The 18409-nt window shown below is 44.5% G+C and overlaps 2 protein-coding genes across 2 annotated transcripts; one reads left to right on the forward strand and one right to left on the reverse strand.

The window, feature by feature from the left end:
• The first annotated feature begins 371 nt into the window (after positions 1 to 371).
• On the forward strand, positions 372 to 8264 carry LOC108929016 (transmembrane protein 50B). Its single transcript, XM_018743295.2, has 6 exons — positions 372 to 612; positions 4232 to 4344; positions 4422 to 4489; positions 4571 to 4663; positions 5917 to 5974; positions 6099 to 8264. Exons 1-6 carry the CDS (start codon positions 514 to 516, stop codon positions 6142 to 6144), a joined length of 477 nt encoding a protein of 158 aa, XP_018598811.1. The 5' UTR covers positions 372 to 513; the 3' UTR covers positions 6145 to 8264.
• An 82-nt stretch (positions 8265 to 8346) lies between these two features.
• LOC108928875 (uncharacterized) lies at positions 8347 to 15627 on the reverse strand. The gene is made up of 6 exons (XM_018743064.2): positions 15473 to 15627; positions 13269 to 13466; positions 11748 to 11944; positions 10565 to 10721; positions 10214 to 10371; positions 8347 to 9418 (listed from the first exon to the last, which is right to left on the reverse strand). The coding sequence occupies exons 2-6, from the start codon at positions 13327 to 13329 to the stop codon at positions 9248 to 9250; spliced, it is 744 nt and encodes a 247-aa protein (XP_018598580.2). The 5' UTR covers positions 13330 to 13466; positions 15473 to 15627; the 3' UTR covers positions 8347 to 9247.
• Between the last annotated feature and the right edge of the window lie 2782 nt (positions 15628 to 18409).

An 18409-nucleotide genomic window follows, 5' to 3' on the forward strand; every position in this document is an offset into this window, starting at 1 on the left:
CAGAGTACACTGTAAAATAATGATTAAAAAGTACAATATAGTAAATACATAAACCAGTAACATAGGTGTTATCATCAAGTATTATGTACTGTACATAATTGTATGTCCTATACTTTTACACAACTGGCAGCGCAGTAGGTTTGTTTACACGGCTACGACATTGTTAGTCTAATTTTTCAGCTCCATTATAATCTTATGGGACCACCGTCATATATGCTGTCAGTCATTAAGCGGCACACGACTATACTTGATCCAGTGATACTTTGGTTGAGTTCAGTGCCTTAACTACCGGTCAGAAGTAAAATGAGTGAAGTATGAATTCAAGGTAGTTTTTGGTCTGGTATTCACTTTGTATCTTTCCCTCCAGCAGAGAAATCGGGAATCGCAAACACAAGAGAGTCCAGCCAAGGCAAAACGGACCTGGATCTGAGCTGGACCCCTGGCATACCTGGACGCTAAGTGAGAGGAGCAGAGGAGCGTGAGAGTGGACGGAGAGGAGTCCCCGAGCAGGAGATGGCTGGGTTCTTGGACAACTTCCGCTGGCCGGAATGCGAGTGCATCGACTGGAGCGAAAGACGTAACGCTGTGGCCTCGATGGTCGCCGGCGTGCTGGTGAGTGGCCGGGAGGCGTCCGTGGGGAAAGGGTGGCCACTCAGCAGGAAGCAAACCCACCATGAAGGGAGAGGTTCTGTTGCCTGGGGGATGAGTCAGTCCCTTTGATCTGCTGCTATACTCAAAGAATGGGTTCTCTGGTATTCCAACATCTGCCATATGATTTACTTCTTCCTAGTGCTATGCTAAAAGGGGGCTGAAGATTGCAAAAATCAGAGACAGAGAGCTAGTGTATTACTCACTTTTCTCCAAAGAAAGGTACAATGTAAGGAGTGTACACTAAGCCACTTATAATGTTTTACTCCTTTGTACAGCACTGTCTTTTTTACTGTGCCACTTCAGGTTAAGTCCCTTGATGAAGAGTACTACAGCAGGAGCAGGTATTTGAACCTTGGTTCTTTGAGCGCAAGACAACAGCTTTAGCCGCTGTGCCACCTAGTGCTACATGTTTGAGTCACAATGGGCGGAGTCCTTATTTTGCATGGCTGATGGCGATCAGCACATGTGGTTTGAGAGCAGTCTCATCACCCAGGCCTTGAATTAAAGGTTATGAAGTAGTCTTCTGTCGACAAAGAGCGCTGGAAACATCTTGCAGGAATGATTCATGGTCGACACCAGTTAGAAGGCAAGGTGATTGCAGAAAACCCGGGTTTGAATCCCACCTCCTGCTGCGGCAAACTTAATCGGAGTATTGGTATAGTAAAAATTACCGTAAACCAAAAGTGCTGATAAGCTATCGGATGTTCATAATGAACCTTGGGGATCATTACTGACATAGAGGGCTGATTCATTTACTTGGCACAGTGGGTAGCGGTGGTGTCTCGTAGCTCCCAGACGTTGGGTTCGAATCCAGGTCAGCCCGTGCTGAGTTTGTGTGTTCTCCTCGTGTTCATGTGGGTTTCCTCCTGGCACTGTAACTTTTTTGTTTTTCTACTGGTAGCTACAACGCTCCTAACTTCAAGAGATCAGCAGCACAAGTGACATGGGAGACGCAAAAAGTTATTTTTCTTCTTTTTTCTGGCACTTTCTGTATGAGAAGCATGTTTACTGTGGTCAGTCTCTGAGAAGCATTGTTGTGCCTGTCACAGTACATCCCCTCACGTGCACGCTGCCGCGACTCGCACTAATGTTCATCGCCAAGTTATTTTTAAATCTGACATTTCTGTCGACTGTTGACAGCTGTTGTAGCCATTTCCTGTCAGGCCATTATGCTCGAGAAAGTACATCGATCTCATCAGCCCCACTGAAAACGAGAAAGAATCAAAGGAGCAGTAGAAGTGTTCCGTCCAACTTTGGACTAGAGCTTCTTTAACTATCATTTAATTATCAGAACTATAATTATCACCGTAATAAAATCTAGTTGTTTGATTCCAGTCTTGTTACTGTAATACAAGTACAGCTACTTTCTTGTGTGTGTGTGCTGCTTGAATCAGACAAATTCATTCGTTACTCTTCGTGTGTCTGCTGCAGGGTCATGGTGGTCCGGAGCTTATCCTGGAAACATAGGGTGTGAGGCAGGGTACACCCTGGATGAGATGCCAGTCAATGACAGCGCAATCTCACACACACTCATTCACTCACACATAGACACCCTAAGAGCAATTTGGAGTCACTAGTTTATCTGAAGTGCACACAGACTGAGCCAGATTTGAACCCGTGTCCAAATATATTCCGTGAGCTGAGAGACACTAGCACTGCGGGAGAAGTCATGGAAAAAAATATATAAATACTAAGTGGGTCAAAACTTAAGAGCCCTGCGGTGAGAGTTCCAGGGATGAAGGCACTTTAATGAAGCCGTAAAAGGGTATCGAGAGGTGTGGATGGAGGGAGAGGAGGCCGAAGGACGAAAGGAAAGAACAGAGAGCTATGTGTGAGTTCAGCTGCTATGTGACAGGGAGGTGGGAACGCGGGGATTTCCAGCATGACTGGAACCCCCCCCAACTGTTCTCGTGCCCATTGTTTGTGACGATGAAAGACCGAAAAGAGGAAGGACAGCTGAACTGTCCCCAAACATTTTAGCTTTTTTGAGATCTTTATTTTTTGAACCGTTATAGCAACAGAGAAACCAGAAGTTCCCATGTTTTTGATCTCTACATGCATACTTGGCTTTTTTTTTTTTTTTCCCCCCTCCTGTATTTTCAGCTATTTTTGTGTGAAGAAGGTATTAGGAGGTGGCAGCATGGTGGCAAAGCAAGTAGCGCTGCTGTCGAGAATGTGGGTTCGATCCCTGCTCGGTCTATGTGGAGTTTGCATGTTCTGCCTGTCTCTGCGTGGGTTTCCTCCCACAGTCCAAAGACATGCTGTTCAGGTTCCCCCATTGTGTTTGTTTGTTTGACCTGATGCACGGGTGAATAATGCCATGTAAGTAGTGTATCTAGCAGTGTAGTCACCTTGGTGAATAAGGTGTATGGGCTGGTAACACTAGTAACAGTACGTAGTATCTGTTGTAAGTCACTTTGGACAAAAGTGTCTGCTAAGTGAATAAATGTAAATGTATTACTTGTAACAAAAAAAATTCTGACGTCTTGACTTTCTTGCTTAGTTGTCGGGTGGCATTTGTTGTGCGTAAATGTCTTCATAGCTCTGCAGTGTACATAGGTTATTGAGTGTGATAAATACAGAAGCTGGGGGTATGTGGTGGCATGGCGAATTTGGCTTGTGCCTGCTGTGTGGTGCGTCTGGGGTTCGAGGCCCGCTTGGGGTACCTTGCCGCAGAGTGGCGTCCTGTCCAGGGTGTGTCCCCCTCCGTTGCCAGGTAGGCTCCAGCTTGCTGTGACCCCGCTTCAGACAAACAGTTGTAGATGTTGTAAATAAATAGCTATGGTAGCTAAAAATTCAGTACTGTGTGAAGAGTTGGGGTTTTAAATCTGGTTGTTGCACTGGCACAGTTTCTGTTTTCCTTGGCAGCTGCAGCATCTTTTCTTGATTCACCATATACCTTTCAGTACACCTACTGGTATTGTTCTTACTTTCACCACTTTGACTTAGACCAATTCAGAATGAGAAATATTTCTGTTAATTTTCAAAAAGCAGGTATAGCCAAAGGTTACTTTTGTGAAACAGCGTAGTTTCACACTATTATGTCACTGGAAATTTTAGCTGCAGGGCCTCGGGCTCAAAGTCTTGACTTTAAATACCGTCCTACATACTGCCTGGTCAAATCAAATGACACTTGTGTCCAAAGCAATGTGCAGTTACTCCTTTGTGGGAGCGTTGAGTAAAGGAGAACAGGAGCTGACCTCCACCAGGAAGTTGTCGTCTTGTCTTTACAACAGTTGTAGTTTTCTGTTGAGGTCCCAAGGTTCGTCCGGATGCTGGGGATGAGGACACGGTGACGCAGCCCTAGTTTACTCGTTAACCATCCCTTACAATGAAACTGACTCAAATGGTCGGTACGGCTCATCTGACTCCACGGTAGTTTCTCATTCTCAGTCAGGTGATTTAAAAGTTTTATTAAATGAATTGTCTGGTTCACACTGGATTAAAGCCAGTCTATACAGTCACAGGCCATCGTTCACATGACTCTGAAACCCGCTGCCAAAGCGATGTGTGTGTCGTACACTAACTCCAGCATTCCTTCTGTCTTCCTCTTTGCTCAACCCCCTGCCCTGCCCCCCAGTTCTTCACGGGCTGGTGGATCATGATTGATGCTGCGGTGTGCTACCCCAGCCAGGAACAGATGAACCACGCCTTCCACACGTGTGGCGTCTTTGCCACATTGGCCTTCTTCATGTAAGTTGTCCCCGAACCCTCCCTCTGTTCCGTAGGGCTGCATTGGTCACATCCGTGACACGTGCGTGTCGTTTCAGGATAAATGCTGTGTCCAATGGCCAAGTGAGAGGGGACACTTACGGAGAGGGCTGCCTAGGACGGACAGGTGAGGCGGTTGTGAGAGTAAGCACTCGTGGTAGAGCCCTGTGCGTGTACACTCCCTCACCCTTGCCCCTTTCCCTTGCAGGAGCACGCCTCTGGCTCTTCATCGGGTTCATGGTCCTGTTCGGCTCGCTCATCGCCTCCATGTGGATCCTATTCGGAGCCTATGTTGTACCCAGTGAGTGACTGCGTTGGGCTCTGTTGCCTGGATGTCCACTTCTCTCGCTCTCTTTTCATGTGCTAGCACCCCCTGCAGGTTCAGGAGCTGAGAATGAACGTAGTTCTACGTTGTGATGTCACTGGAAATGTTAACTGCAGGGTCTCGGTGCGATGCATGTTTGTGAGGGGTCAGGTACAAGTGTCATGCGTGCCCCATTTTGAAGAGTGGAAATAGCTGCTTGTTCATGTCACTCAGTGCACAAGTACTTTTGCTATGTGCACAAGCTTGCTTTTTTTGGAATGTACTGCACCAGTCCAAAAGTTTGCATAATGTGGCTGGAAACTACTTTTGTCACGATTGACACCGTTTCACATTTGCTCCAAATAGCCCCCCTTCGCTTTAATAGCGCAAGAAGCACAAGGCATCTGGCTGATGAGATTCAGCTTGTTGACTGGTTTTTATCTGCTGTTTCTGCATGTTCTTGAATGTGTCAAACTATAATTGTATGCAGATTGAGCAAAAGTGAAGCATGACAGTGTGGTGTATCATTAGCGGTTTCGTGGGGTCAGGAGTAGTGTGTGTGTGTGTGGACAGGAACCATTCTGTACGTTCAGGGACAGTCCTTCCCCTCTAGCACTGTTCTGTATGATTAACTGCTGCCTCGGTGAGAGGGACCTGCTCCCCTTGCCTGGTGGGCGGGGACTGAGATTGAGCCTTTATCTCTGAGGTCTGCAGTGTTGACAGCTCTTCGGTTTCTGGGAATACAGTCATCCTGTGAATTGGTTTACTGCTCTCACTCAAGCATAGACACTTTCAGTTTCACCCCTAATAAAAGGGGGGGTTGAGGGGGGCTGAGCTGCTCAAGTGAACATCTTCAGTGTGTATAGATTTTTTTTTTTTTTTTTAAAGTTGTCTGTATTACTAGGTAACCCTCAGTAGGCTGTTTGAACAACTGCACAGTGAATATCGGGTTCTACCATCAGTGCAGGCCTGCAGGAGCGAAGGCTTTACGTTTCGAGTCCAGGGACCAGCCCTCTTGTGATGGTCACTTTTGTACGTTCCCTGTAGCTTTTACTACTTTCTATTGTCTGGTCTCTACAAGTGTAAAAGTCACGGTCGTCAGCATCCATGCGCCACGCTGTGGGAACTTGTTTTTCCAAGTACAAAGGAAGGAGGAAACTCGTGACTGCTGTAAGGCTTCCAAAATTGCAGTCTTGCTGGATTTTCACGTCATTCATCTTGCAGAATGACCTCCTATTCCTGTTTTGTAGAGAAGGAAGTCTACCCTGGACTGGCTGTTTTCTTCCAGAATGTGCTGATATTTTTCAGGTGAGCGTAGAATGCGGGAGAACCGAAGGATTCAGCTGTGATTTGAGCATAATAATGAGACATACTTATATTTTTCAGCCGGTAAATTATGGCTAATCGTGTAATTTTTCTTGGTGTTTTTCAGCGCCCTGATCTACAGATTTGGGAGGAAGGAAGATGTGTGGAGTTAGAACCCCCTGCACAGACACAGCACAATCGAACCCCCCCTTTCTGCTTCTTCACATCTTCCCGTCACTGATTTTAGACCCCCTGGAAGGTGGACCGTATATGGTGGAGATGTGGCTAGCAACCAGACTCCACCCCTAAGTGACCCGCCCCATTGCGATGACCTGCCCTCCCAGCTCCCTTTGTGTTTACTCCTTTATTCAGATGAGCCAACACCCATTCCCCATGCTAACGCTTCTGCAACGTTACAGCGGGCGCTTCAGACTCGAGCGCTGGGGATTTCGCTGTTCCATTTCTCATCCTCAGCCACAGAAGAACATTTAAGGAGCCCGTTTCCGAGAGGGAGACGAGACACTAATCTGCCATTTGTTTGAACAAACTGTAGGTAGAATGGACAGTGGAGACCTTGAGTTGGATGCGTTGTTGTGAGGCCTATGACGACTCAGGGTTAATCAGCACAAATGGCAGCAGGTTGTGAAAACCAGGTATTGTTTGTGAAGGTCATTGTGATCATCCTTTTTTGATGTTTTTCCTGTATAAATATTTATTTTGTCACTTATTTGTTGTCCCCTGTGAAAATGGATGTAAAGGGGTTCCATTTTTAAAGTGGAAGGCTAACGGGTATTGATTTTGGCAAAGTTTGCTGCCTCATTGTAGCGATAATCACCATCACTATTTCTGTAACGTTGTGGAGCGTTATTGTCTTGGATTAAGTATTTTTTTTTTTTCCCCCAAATTTAGCTCTGTCTACTGAACCATTTTTAGGTATTTTGTTTATTTCTTAGGGTATGTGTGGTTGAGACCATCCTTATTTTATAAATCATGTTATTGGTGAATGTTTAGTTACATTTCCCTGTAGCTATTTTAGACCAAAGGAGGACTGAATTTATGTGGCATAGTTGTGTGTTTGTAGTGTGTGTACTGCTATAGTTCACACTCCATATTTGATGTTTTTCTCCACAGGCTTTCCCCAGCAATTAGTACTTTAGATTGTGGGAACTTGTGGAAAATGACTGGCTCATCGTGGATGATGATGTTACAAATAGTTCTTGGAACGTTTTTAAATGACTTAGTTCCTCCTAAATTTTAAGTGGGTGAAAAACATCTGTAACTGCCCACTTTCCTGCTTTTACTCTGTTGCTGGCATTGAAGTGAAGAGGAAGCACATGTTCACAAGCCCTTACTGCATGTCTGCCTGTCTGTGTGCGTGTATGTTGTCTTATGAGAGCCACACCAGAGTCCAGGTACCCCTGGGGGGGTGGACAGCCAAAGAAGTTTGTACCCCAAACCACAGCTGCTGCAAAACAATTTAGTGATTAACTTGAGTTTTACTGTAGGACCTGGTGAGGGAGCGACCTCAGTGGGAGGGAGCGTTTATTCCAGGGATGTGTCCTTTTCTAGGCGACACTTGTAACAAACTGAGTCTTAAGTTTAAACTGAGAAATTATTTTTCTGTATTTTATATTGATATGTTGTGTATTCAGGTGCGTGCATCAAAGTATAAACATTTTATTTAATAGAATGTGTAGTATTTATGGAAGGTCCACACTCTAATTGCTCCACCGCTGCTTTTACAGACTAGACAGCCCCGGTTAATGCGAACACATCAACTGGTGTCACTGGAATTCGCCTCTTTCCAAATAGGCGAAGCTGCCAACCCTGTTAGTCTGAGGCCGATTCGAAGGGGGCGAATTCAAATAAACGTCAGCGGAAGACGTTCCTGCACGTTGTAGCATTTCTGCAAGAGCTCCTCAGTACCACACGCAAACTTCAGTAAAACATCAATAAAGCAAACGCAGCTCGAGCGTACTGCTGTCGTGTTGTTTGTGAGCGATGACTTCTTTGAACCGAGAATGGCCCGTTTTCTGTTGAAACTGGTGGCGGGGGGAGGGGGGGCTTAATCTTTCAGTATGCTAACATTGGTGCACCAAACTTCCTTTTTGCTGTCCTCGTTATGTGCTCGACCCCAAAATACAGAACTAGAACATGTGCGGTCAACCAGTTGAGATATTTATCTTAGCCATCCAGCGACTCAAAAAGGAGCAAGTGCTACAGCAAAACTCCAAGTGCGTAAGTAACTACTGTGATAGATTACAAAATACCGCAGCTAACTGCCGTATCCTGGCAGGAGACAATTTTAAATTTTTTGCACGCATAAGTTTCATGATAAGTAGCAAGTTGAGTTTCACAAATGAAACTCAGGTAAATAGTGTGAACCTTCATGTTTTATTGAGCAAAATTACGCTTAAAGTGCACTGAGCTGGTTGAATTGGACATCTTGCTCCAGTGGACATGATTTACCAGGTTTAAAGTGGGAAAATACTGACTTTTACAAAGGTTCTTGTGGTAGCAAAAAAAAACTAGAAATATCCATCATCAATAACTGCTTCCTCATGCAGAGTCACAGTGATCCAGAGTCTGTCATGGGGTGTGAGGGGACATGTGTACATCCTGGATGAGATGCCAGTCAATCACAGGGCTAAACTAGTGATTAGCAAAATTTTAAATTTAACCCTTCAGCCCCCCACCCTGACCCTTCCTGCTTGATGTGGCAAATGATCAGGAGAAGAAAAAGAGCACATCCTTCACCCTCTTCAGGTCCATTCTCATCTTGTTCACAAGAACATAGAGGTTTATAAAACTTAAACGATGTGGGAGTGCTTGTTTCCCAGCTCCACAGCATTTCAAGTCCTTCCTTCAATGTGCTCAGGTAGGGTTCATGGGTGAGAATGCAGTAGATCCATTTCATGAGGTGACAGAACTTCATACTTAATGTGAGCTTATGAAGCTGTATAAAAAGGTCTCCAGTAGCTGAGGCCCTAGATGGGTGGTCACAAAGCCTTCGGAGACCCTAAAGTTTTCCTTAACCAGCTGCTCTTCAGTAGGTCTTCGTAAAGGATCAGGATTGGAGGCCCCACGTTAGAGCAGTTCGTAACTGCAGTCCAAATGTGACCTTTTACCCCATCTGGGAGCAATGACTGGCACATTGTTCATACAGTTCCTCATTGAGGGGATAAGTGACGCCAATGGGACTCGATGCGACTAGAGGCGCTCATTGGCTGGGGCTTGGCTGTTCTCCAAATGGAAGCAGAAGGACATTTTAGGCAGTTAACACGTAGTGGTTCTTCCCAGGTAAAAGTGTGTCCTGGGAGACGAGCTGCCCGATGTGCAATTGGAATTGTCGCTGGTCATCACCGAGATGCTGTCGCAGGTGTTTTCTGAGTCAGGGCCGGAGTTGGATTTCAGCCAGTCTTTGGGCAACTCCTCCTCGCTGAGGAACTGCAAGGACACAGAAGACGACATTGCAAACCAAAGACACCAGGTTGAGTCCACAGCCCAACATGGTGGAACAAGCAAGGAAGCGCAGAGGTTGTGACTCGATTGGAGAGACCCATGAGCCGAACAGACTCATTTCTGCTCTTACGCACTCATATCAGACAACACCCCTGGCTGGAAGAGATTCGAGACATGGTTCCATATCTGGCGTTTCATCTGGAGCAGATATTTTAATCGCTTATCCATTCATAAGCCTATTACACCCCAATAGATGAATACAGAGGTTAAGCACATAAAAACACCACCTGAGTGACGCAGAACAGAAAGCGCACCACACCCTCACTTAAAAAAAGTGGCACCACTTGGTGCAACAGGAGGTAGGACTACAGTCCTTGTACTGCGGTATTCCCCGCCAGCAGCTGACTGATACGAGTGGGAGGAGCCTGGGGGTTTCCACACCACAGCGGCAGCAGCAGCTCCAGGAAATACCGAGAGAGGCACTTCTTTTTTTTCTTCCCCATTCAGTTCACATTCTAAACAGGCGCTCTCTCCCTGACTGAAAGCAGATCGCAGTAGAGCACCTGAGCGTGTTCACCGCAACAGGTATGTAACCAGCCTCCTCCTTATCTGGGATTTCAGTCTGGTCTCCAGTCAAGATCCTGTATCATTACTGGAACAGCCGCCCACGCCAAGTCGCCCAGTAGTAATAGACACCCCCTTAATGCAAAAAGTACTTTTCATATTTCTCCAGTAGATGTGTCATGTGTCAATCTGTGACAATTAATCATCTTCCCGTACCTCGCGGATGTGATCCGGCACGTCTAGCGGGGGGCGAAGGGCTCGCTTCACCTTCGAATAGTTCTTGAGGACCACCCACATGCAGCAAGCGACCAGCAGAACGCCCAGGACCCCAGTGATCGTTAACACCCAGAGGATCCTGTTCATCCTGCTCTCCTCTGGGGGGTGGTGGGTGGGGAAGGGGCAAGAATCAGTTAACGAGCAATTTAATGACCATAATAAAGCCTATTTATGAATATAGCTGGAACAACAACCGACAAACACAGCACTCTCCTCCACGAACCGGGGTTGACCACCGCATACTCGGAACAGCTCTTGATTTTTCAGAACTGCTTTACTTGGGCAACTCACGTTTCTCTGTGATGACGGCGCACTCCACGGTGCTGTCATTGACGTCCTTGATGGACTTGTGGTAAACAATGTAGCGCATCTGAAAGCAATACTTCACACCTGCCTGCAGGTTTTTCATGACCACATGAGTATTTTTGGTCAAGACGTCATCATAAAGCTGAAAAATAAATGCAAATAAGACATCTTAATACAATTTGTTTTACATTCATATCGTATTTGCCTATTGGACACATTATCATTTGGTTGCACATACATTCCAGTGCAGGCTAGAACAAGCTAGAATTTTTTTCTATACAATTTGATGATTTTCTTCAAAGCAACTTACAATGTGAGGTTTATACACAATGATTTATCTGTTTACATAGCTGGGCAACTTTTAACTTATCAGTTTAAGGTAAATTACTTTATTAAAGGAATTACAGTGGAAACAGGGATTCAACCCCTGGTCCTTCAAATGGAAAGCGGACCTGCTTGACATCATACTTGTCTGGCCTAGAAAGAAAAAAAAAAAAAAAAAAAAAACCACCAAAGTCTCATTTGTAGGATCTAATGAGATCTCTACATTCTTAGGATGTAGAGAGGGTGAACACATGACCTAGGCCAGTGTAGCTCCCATCGTCCATCACGGTGGTGGCAGTGTGATGATGTGGGGCTGCTTTGCTGATCACAGATTTGGTAATCTTTACCAAGGCCATGGTGATCTCAACCAACATGACCATCACAGTATACTGCAGGTGCATGCTGTTCCATCAAGTTTTCAACTAGTTTGGCACTTCTTCATTCTTCACCAACATTCCTGACCTGAAACACGCCTCAAAATTGTGTAAGAGCTATGTGGTGAAGGATACCTTAATCTAATCAAACAAACGGGGGGAAAAAACTCCAAGCGTTCTCAACTCAAACTCAAACTTTTTACTGGTACTGTATACCTTAGAAGATCTTTCAGGTGTGGCGTACATAGATAAGTAAAATTTGCAGCTTGGCCAAACTAAGCCCATTAAGAATCCATTAAAATTTCTCTTTTACCAGTCTAACCAAGCATGAATTTTGGTCATATTTTTATAAAAGAGTCTAATGTTGTAATATCAGGTGAGATCAGGTTATTTGTTTATATTCTGAATCACCGGTGATGGAATAATATCCCTTTGTAGAAGGTGAGGAGCTGGGGGAAGGGCTCACCTACCTTGAATTCCCCGTTGTCTTTCTTGTAGAAGATCCTATATTTATGATGGTCGGCATATTCTTTTTTAAGCTTCATGTCGCCCTTTAGCTGAACAACGAGGGAACCAGACTGATTCTGCGAAACAGTGATGACCGGCTGGTCGACTGGAAGGAGGTCTTTGCGGATTTCAAATTCCTCGTTCTCTTCTTCTTGTGCGACTGCAAGCGACAACGATGACACCAGAAAAAGGAAACCGTTGGGTCACCCAGAACTCCCCGTGGTGACAGTTTATGTCAGCCATTTGCCAAATTCTTACCCAAGTTAATATCATGAACCTCTTTTATGCTGCGAAATTAATCTAAAGCACTTCCAGTTCCTGTTTTTGAAGAGGCCTCCTTTCGCCATTATGAGACACTTTGCACATATTAGATAGTGTTAATATTCATTAAACTCATCACGTAAGAAAATATCTCAACGATTTTAATGGTGTTCTGCTGTAATTATTGACCCAAGCGCTACATTCACATCAAAGCAGAAAGTTCTTCAAGAAAAGCTCTAACACATTTCAGCTTCTTGAATATTCATGATCCCATAACTACAGTAGTTTAAAGTCTGTACATCAAATTTGCCAATATTATCAATTCTAAGTGATTTTTCATTCTTCAGGGTAAAAAAAAAAAAAAGGATCTTGTCTTAAATAAAGAATAAAGGTTGCATTTTGATACTGAGCTTCACCGAAGAGGTTTTATTATCTGTGTGCAAAATTAGATAATACAGAAATTAGCCACCAAAACTGAGATCAAGTTCAGTGAGACCACCGAAACTAACAGCACTCAATCACACGTCTGCATGTATGTCTCTCTTTCTCCTGATGTAATGCACACATTGTATTTTCTACGAGGTGTATATGTTGCTTTGGAGAAAAGCATCTGCAAAATGAACAAATGTAAATGTACATTGTATCTTTCAATAGAAGGTTTATGAAGAGGTTAAAAAATGTACTGTTCAATTCAACAGCGCAAATCAACCGCAAATCCAGTTCCCAGGAGGTACCACCTTGCGTTCGAACCCATTTATACAGCTCTGTAATTTTACTGTATTAATTAAGGGTAAATACCGTCCTCAAGGACACCACAGCAGGTGTCGAGATCCACACCTGGGACCTTAGAATGCAAGACGGAAACTCTAACCACTACAATACCCCTTTGTTATGCCTATTTTACGGCTCATTAGCATCTCTGTCCTTAGTAACGGTAAAAACAGTGTCATGTGGTGAGTTCATAAGTGCTTTACTGAAATAATATACCACACAAAGGCAACTCAGGTCTTGTACTACATTTATGCACCAATAAAACTTAATTTTTAAACAGCTGGGACTATGGCCCTTTAGAAATGGGGGAAAAAATAAATGATGCAACATTCTGAGTCAACGACTCCCACCAGTGGCTTCCAAGTAAGAGGATTTCAGGCTACTTTTGTCCGTTTTTACGAGGACAAAACAAACCAACAGACAAACCAGCAAAAGCAAAAGTCACACCTTACCTCCAATGCCAGTCGCCACATAAATAAGAGAGAGAAAATACAAAGAATATTTTAAAGTCATCCTTCCAGCGCATCCCACTGTGGATTTTCTGTCTTCATGTTGGCTTCCGGAAGAACATCCCTCCTTGCGGAGACGTCGGTGTTGGTGCTCTGGTTTTATGGCACAGTGTCAAGGAGTTTCAGCTGGAAACCTTCACCCTGGAGCCAAGGGAGAGCAAAACAGAGTGGAGTGAGGCTCAAAACTCGGTGACCAACAATCACCTCAACTTAAAGCAAATCAGCCTTTCTGTAACCGACGGTTGCACACGAGACGTCCGAAATCGCTTTGTCCTGTTAAGTCGGCAAACGCTGCAAAGTAAAAGAAGATCAATCCCAATGATAAGAAAGAAAAAAAAAAAAAAAAAAAAAAAAAATCCACTAAATGCGCATTGGAAATACACGACTCTTTGGCGCCAGAGCCCATGAGATCCTAGAGTCCAATAGATTGACACTACGAACTGTGGGAAACGTGTCCAGAGATAAGATCATCATCACAAGGTCACAGAGCCTGTCGTCATCGCCGATCAGAAAACTGAGCCGTGTCCTACGAGTTGTTTCCTCCTGTTTTCTACAGCAACAGTCGTCTCCTTCATCGGTTCTTACATTTATTAATTTAGCCGATGCTTTTCTCCAAAGCGACTTACAGTGTTAAGATTACAGTTATTTACCCATTTATCTGCTGGGTAGTTTTATTAGAGCAATTCAGGGTAAGTACTTTGCTCAAGGGTAGTGCAGCTGGAGGTGGGAATCGAACCTGAAACCTTTGGGTCCAAAGGCAGCAGCTGTAACCACGACACTAGCAGCTGTCCGCCAGGGTTCTTCCAAAAGGCCTTCGGAGTTTCCATAGGGTAGTGCAACCCTGCCTGGCAGGAACTGCTCACAGGAACCAAATACCTCTTCATATTTTTTTTTCCATTGCGACACCAGATCAAAATAGATACGAGAGCCCAAAGTCCAAATCCCCGCAGCTTCTTAACCGCAACACGCATGTGACGGAAGGAACTCTGTCCCTAAGAGTGGCTGAATTTCTCCCTTTGGACTCCTTTCCCTCCCGAGGTCCTGAAATCCACGTCATTGTGACCTCCGTCTCCTGTAACCGTTACCTGCCAATTTCCTCCTCGTGCGACATTTCTGCAAGCATCGACCAAGCTACGCTTCATCAATCGCCTGCTGATATCGAAGTCTGTTTACATTTACTCATTTAGCAGACATTTTTCTCCGAAGCGACTTCCAATGAACTCTATGTAGCGTTATCAGCCCACACACCTTATTCCCCAAGGCGACTTACACTACTAGATACACTACTTAATGGGTCACTCATCGATACATCAGTGGAACACACACACTCTCTCCGTGAACCTGAACAGCATGTCTTTGCGCTGCGCTCTGGGAGGAAACCAGAGCACCCAGAGGAAACCCACAACTGCTGTGCCACCTGTTAAATGCACTTTTGTTTATTGAGTTGGATGTTGCTGGTGAGAAAAACATCCATCCATCCATGATTAAATGCAAATGTCAGTATACCTGCTGGGTCTTTCTTTCAGCTGTCAGACAGGCCATATGACTCAATTAATATGTACATGTATTGCTAATATCCTGATGAGCACCGCTCTTAGTGCTAACACATAATCAATACAAGTCAATGAATACAAATATAGAGCCAGTATAATTTTTAGGTTTTTTTTCTTTTTTTTTTTTTGCACTGATGAGTCAGTGAGATGGATGGAGCCAATGTCATGCTGCTGGCCTGGGGTATGTCCTCTCAAACACAATCTTATCCAGGCTGTAACTGTAGTCTGGACACTTCGTGTGTGTGTGTGTGTGTTTCCCTAAGCCTAAACTCAACACGATCGAAAGTGACTCCTCTGCTTTTCTCTGCCGCACCTGCGGTTTCGGGGTGAAGGTGTAAAGACACCTCTCTCACATCATCATCGCATCACACTCACTCGCGACGCTCATCACCTCATCCATGGCATCCCAGTACCCATCACAACTCACAACCCCACGGAAGGCAGCCCTGGCCTGTGTCCTGCCTGGTCACGCGCTCCGCTCATTTCCTCCAACTATTACTAAAACTTCCCAAAAAGTTTTGACAAGCCGGAATCATGTAACAAAGCAAAGCCGCGTCACGCGCTTTATTAAGAGACGATGAACGGGTAACTCACCATGGTCTGTCGGTGACAGTAGGAGTATCTCAGACGCGACTCTTTCGGACCCGGGACCGCAGATCCGCAGCGCAGAAGCTCCACTAAGTTGCTTTCACGTTTATCAACACCGTTGGCAACGGCATTGCGATTCGATGAGGAAACGGCAACTTTTCCACCAGGCTCCGCCCACCAGCTCATGGCTCCGCCCCTGTTCCTCCCCTGTTCCTGCCCTGCTGCACCCCACGTACCCTTTTCTCTGGGGTTCATCCAATGTGCTCTCGACAAAGAGCCCCTGAGCTCCACCCTCCACCCACGCCTTGGTCACGTAAAAAGATTCAAAGGAGGTTTCTAAAACTGACTCCTGATTGGCTATAATTTCTTTGACGTCATGCTCTCGGGCTCCAGTCTCACCTTTTTCTTGCGCAATTTGCGCAATGTGTCATTTAAAGGGACTTTTTTCTTTGCTATTATTTTGCTTATTACATTGACTTCTTAAGTCTGTAATTGACTGTTGGACTGTAGGATACTTACTTTTTCCAATTGCGCTATTCCCTCTTTATTATATTCTTAATTCATTTCAGTTATTACATTATAATTGTAAGAGCATTCATGTTTCTAATGTTAACTGAATTGATATTAACGAGTTTATAACTTGTTTAAGAAATGACAGAATTAGAAGATCAGCTCTTTAGTTTGTGATGTAGAATTTGTGTTTGAGGTCTAAAGATTGCTGTGATTGGTTAAGGGGACAGTGCGAGGATTGATCTTTGATTGATTGATCTTTATTGTATTCATAAGTGGTCTTTGTCTTTACATTTTTATCCCATGTGCTTGTGATATGGCCAGATGTGGAGAGTTCTAGAAAACAAAGCACCTCTGCAACTGAGTACTTTACAACGGAACTGGGGTTAAGAGCCTAAAAGGCCCTGACTTCTGCTGTTTCCAAGAACATCTCAATGAGCAGATGGTAGGCTCTACAATAAGATGGAACTGAGATGTTCTGGGGTGGGAGTCCAAGTACACATGTGAGCATCAGCGCGGCCTGATGTCCTATGCAAACGCGTTCTCGTCTGTGATGGAAAACATCTGGTTAGAATCCAACTTTTTACGCTTTCTCGTGCCTTGTTGTTGAAACTCCGGAGAATCTCGGATCGAGAAGCCCGGAAAACGCCAGTAGATACCACACCATTCTGCTCGACTCCACCTGGTGTATCACGTCCGTCCAGAACGCACCGCAGTAATCCGCCACGCCCCACGTAACTCTGCACCGTGCAACACAACAATCCACAACCATGGCACTCCACACCAGCCTCAATCTGGAAATTGGGTAAAGCCCAAATCCATCTGACTTACGAGAAGAGTTGGCTGCACCTAAAGAAATGCAGCAGGGCAACATTCCCAACTACCCTGTATCCCGGGTTCCCTTTGCAGTTGAGGTTGGTCTAAGTGAACACCTTGTTCCTACAGTGATGGTGAATCACCCTCCTTTGGCTATTTCCATTTTTTTCTTTCATATTTTGCAATAGCACACCTCTTGCCTGGCAGCATCTCTGACAGGAAACGAAAATGAACAATTTGCTCCGGAGATGCTTGGTGCCTTTCATCCATCGACATTCATTACCTTACCAGGAAGGAAACAACGGACATGGAAGACATTTACATTTTGGATTCCTTCCATAATGGAGCCGCAAATACTGTAAAATAAATATTCTCCATACAAATCATGTTGATTTTTGCACAGCAATGTGAGACCAGTCATAGATTCTCCTTAGGTGATTTTAAATCAGCATTTCAACAAAATGTACTGCTGGTTACTTCGTCCAAGGTGTCTTAATATGTATAAATGTGGATGCTGATAAAAATAAGAAACACAGAAAAAAAGTGCAGTACTATTTATTTCTATTTACAATGTGGGAAGAAAATGGAAAGAACTAATGTAGATGTTTTCCTTTAAAATGTAATTCATTAGGCCTAGTAATTAATAACCCTTAATACAGTAGCACATTCCTGAAATGGAATTGTCCATAATACAGTAGCAGGTCTCTGAAACTGAATTGTCTGCAAAAAACAGGCTTTGAGGTTTGCATTGAAATAACACTGCAGTCAAGTGTTTGAGTGTGAGTGTGTGGATTTAGGGATGATTCCCAAACATTGTCCATCCAGTGATTTCAAACAGTTTTTGTTCAGTAAGCAAAGCCAGACCAGACGTGGTTTGGCGCAGTTTACAGCAGAGTGTCACGGGTTGCATTTACATTTATTCATTTAGAAGACACGTTTCTCCAAAGCGATGTACATCTCGCACAAAAAGCAACTTACAATATTAAGGTACTTACAGTTATTTACCCATTTATACAATTGGGTAATTTTAGTGGAGCAATTTAGGGTAAGTGTTTTGCTCAAGGGTCCTACAGCCAGAGGTGGTGATCCAGCCTGTGACTTTTGGGTCCAAAGGGAGTAGCTGTAACCACTACATCACCTAATCAGCCTTATGGGACTAATTTACATGTGGATGATTAAACCTGAATGAGAACTATAGGAATACTGGATATTTACTGAAGGTTCAATTGTCTTTGTCTTTGTCCATATTCTGTGGAGAAGCATTCAAGAAAAGAATTTTGTGATACTTGTACACGGTACTTGTACCTACGACAATAAACTTGGAAAACCTCCCGGTACCAGTAGTTCCCTTAGTCACCTGTGTGTCACCAGCCTGAATGAGAAACATCCCACTTTGTCATGATCAAATTATTATACAAAATATTTAGACTTTATTATACCTCTTTAGGTGTGCGGTGGTGCAGCAGGCTTGACTGGGTCCCACTCTCTGGTGGGTCTGGGGTTCGAATCCCCCTTGGGGTGCCTTGCAACGGACTGGCGTCCCGTCCTGGGTGTGTCCCCTCCCCCTCCAGCCTTGCACCGTGTTGCCGGGTTAGGCTCTGGTTCACTGCAACCTCG

Source organism: Scleropages formosus, chromosome 14 (assembly GCF_900964775.1).
Source record: "Scleropages formosus chromosome 14, fSclFor1.1, whole genome shotgun sequence".
Lineage (NCBI taxonomy): Eukaryota > Metazoa > Chordata > Actinopteri > Osteoglossiformes > Osteoglossidae > Scleropages > Scleropages formosus.

What these genes read in the sequence shown, in the direction of transcription:
- LOC108929016 (XM_018743295.2), top strand. Translation starts at nt 514, where the DNA reads ATGGCTGGGTTCTTGGACAACTTCCGCTGGCCGGAATGCGAGTGCATC. An exon ending in GCCACATTGGCCTTCTTCAT is followed by an intron (nt 4,345 to 4,421) that starts GTAAGTTGTCCC and finishes GTGTCGTTTCAG; the next exon opens with GATAAATGCTGTGTCCAATG. An exon ending in GGGCTGCCTAGGACGGACAG is followed by an intron (nt 4,490 to 4,570) that starts GTGAGGCGGTTG and finishes TTTCCCTTGCAG; the next exon opens with GAGCACGCCTCTGGCTCTTC.
- LOC108928875 (XM_018743064.2), bottom strand. Translation starts at nt 13,329, where the DNA reads ATGACTTTAAAATATTCTTTGTATTTTCTCTCTCTTATTTATGTGGCG. An exon ending in AAGACAACGGGGAATTCAAG is followed by an intron (nt 10,722 to 11,747) that starts GTAGGTGAGCCC and finishes TTTATTTTTCAG; the next exon opens with CTTTATGATGACGTCTTGAC. An exon ending in TGCCGGATCACATCCGCGAG is followed by an intron (nt 9,419 to 10,213) that starts GTACGGGAAGAT and finishes GTGTCCTTGCAG; the next exon opens with TTCCTCAGCGAGGAGGAGTT.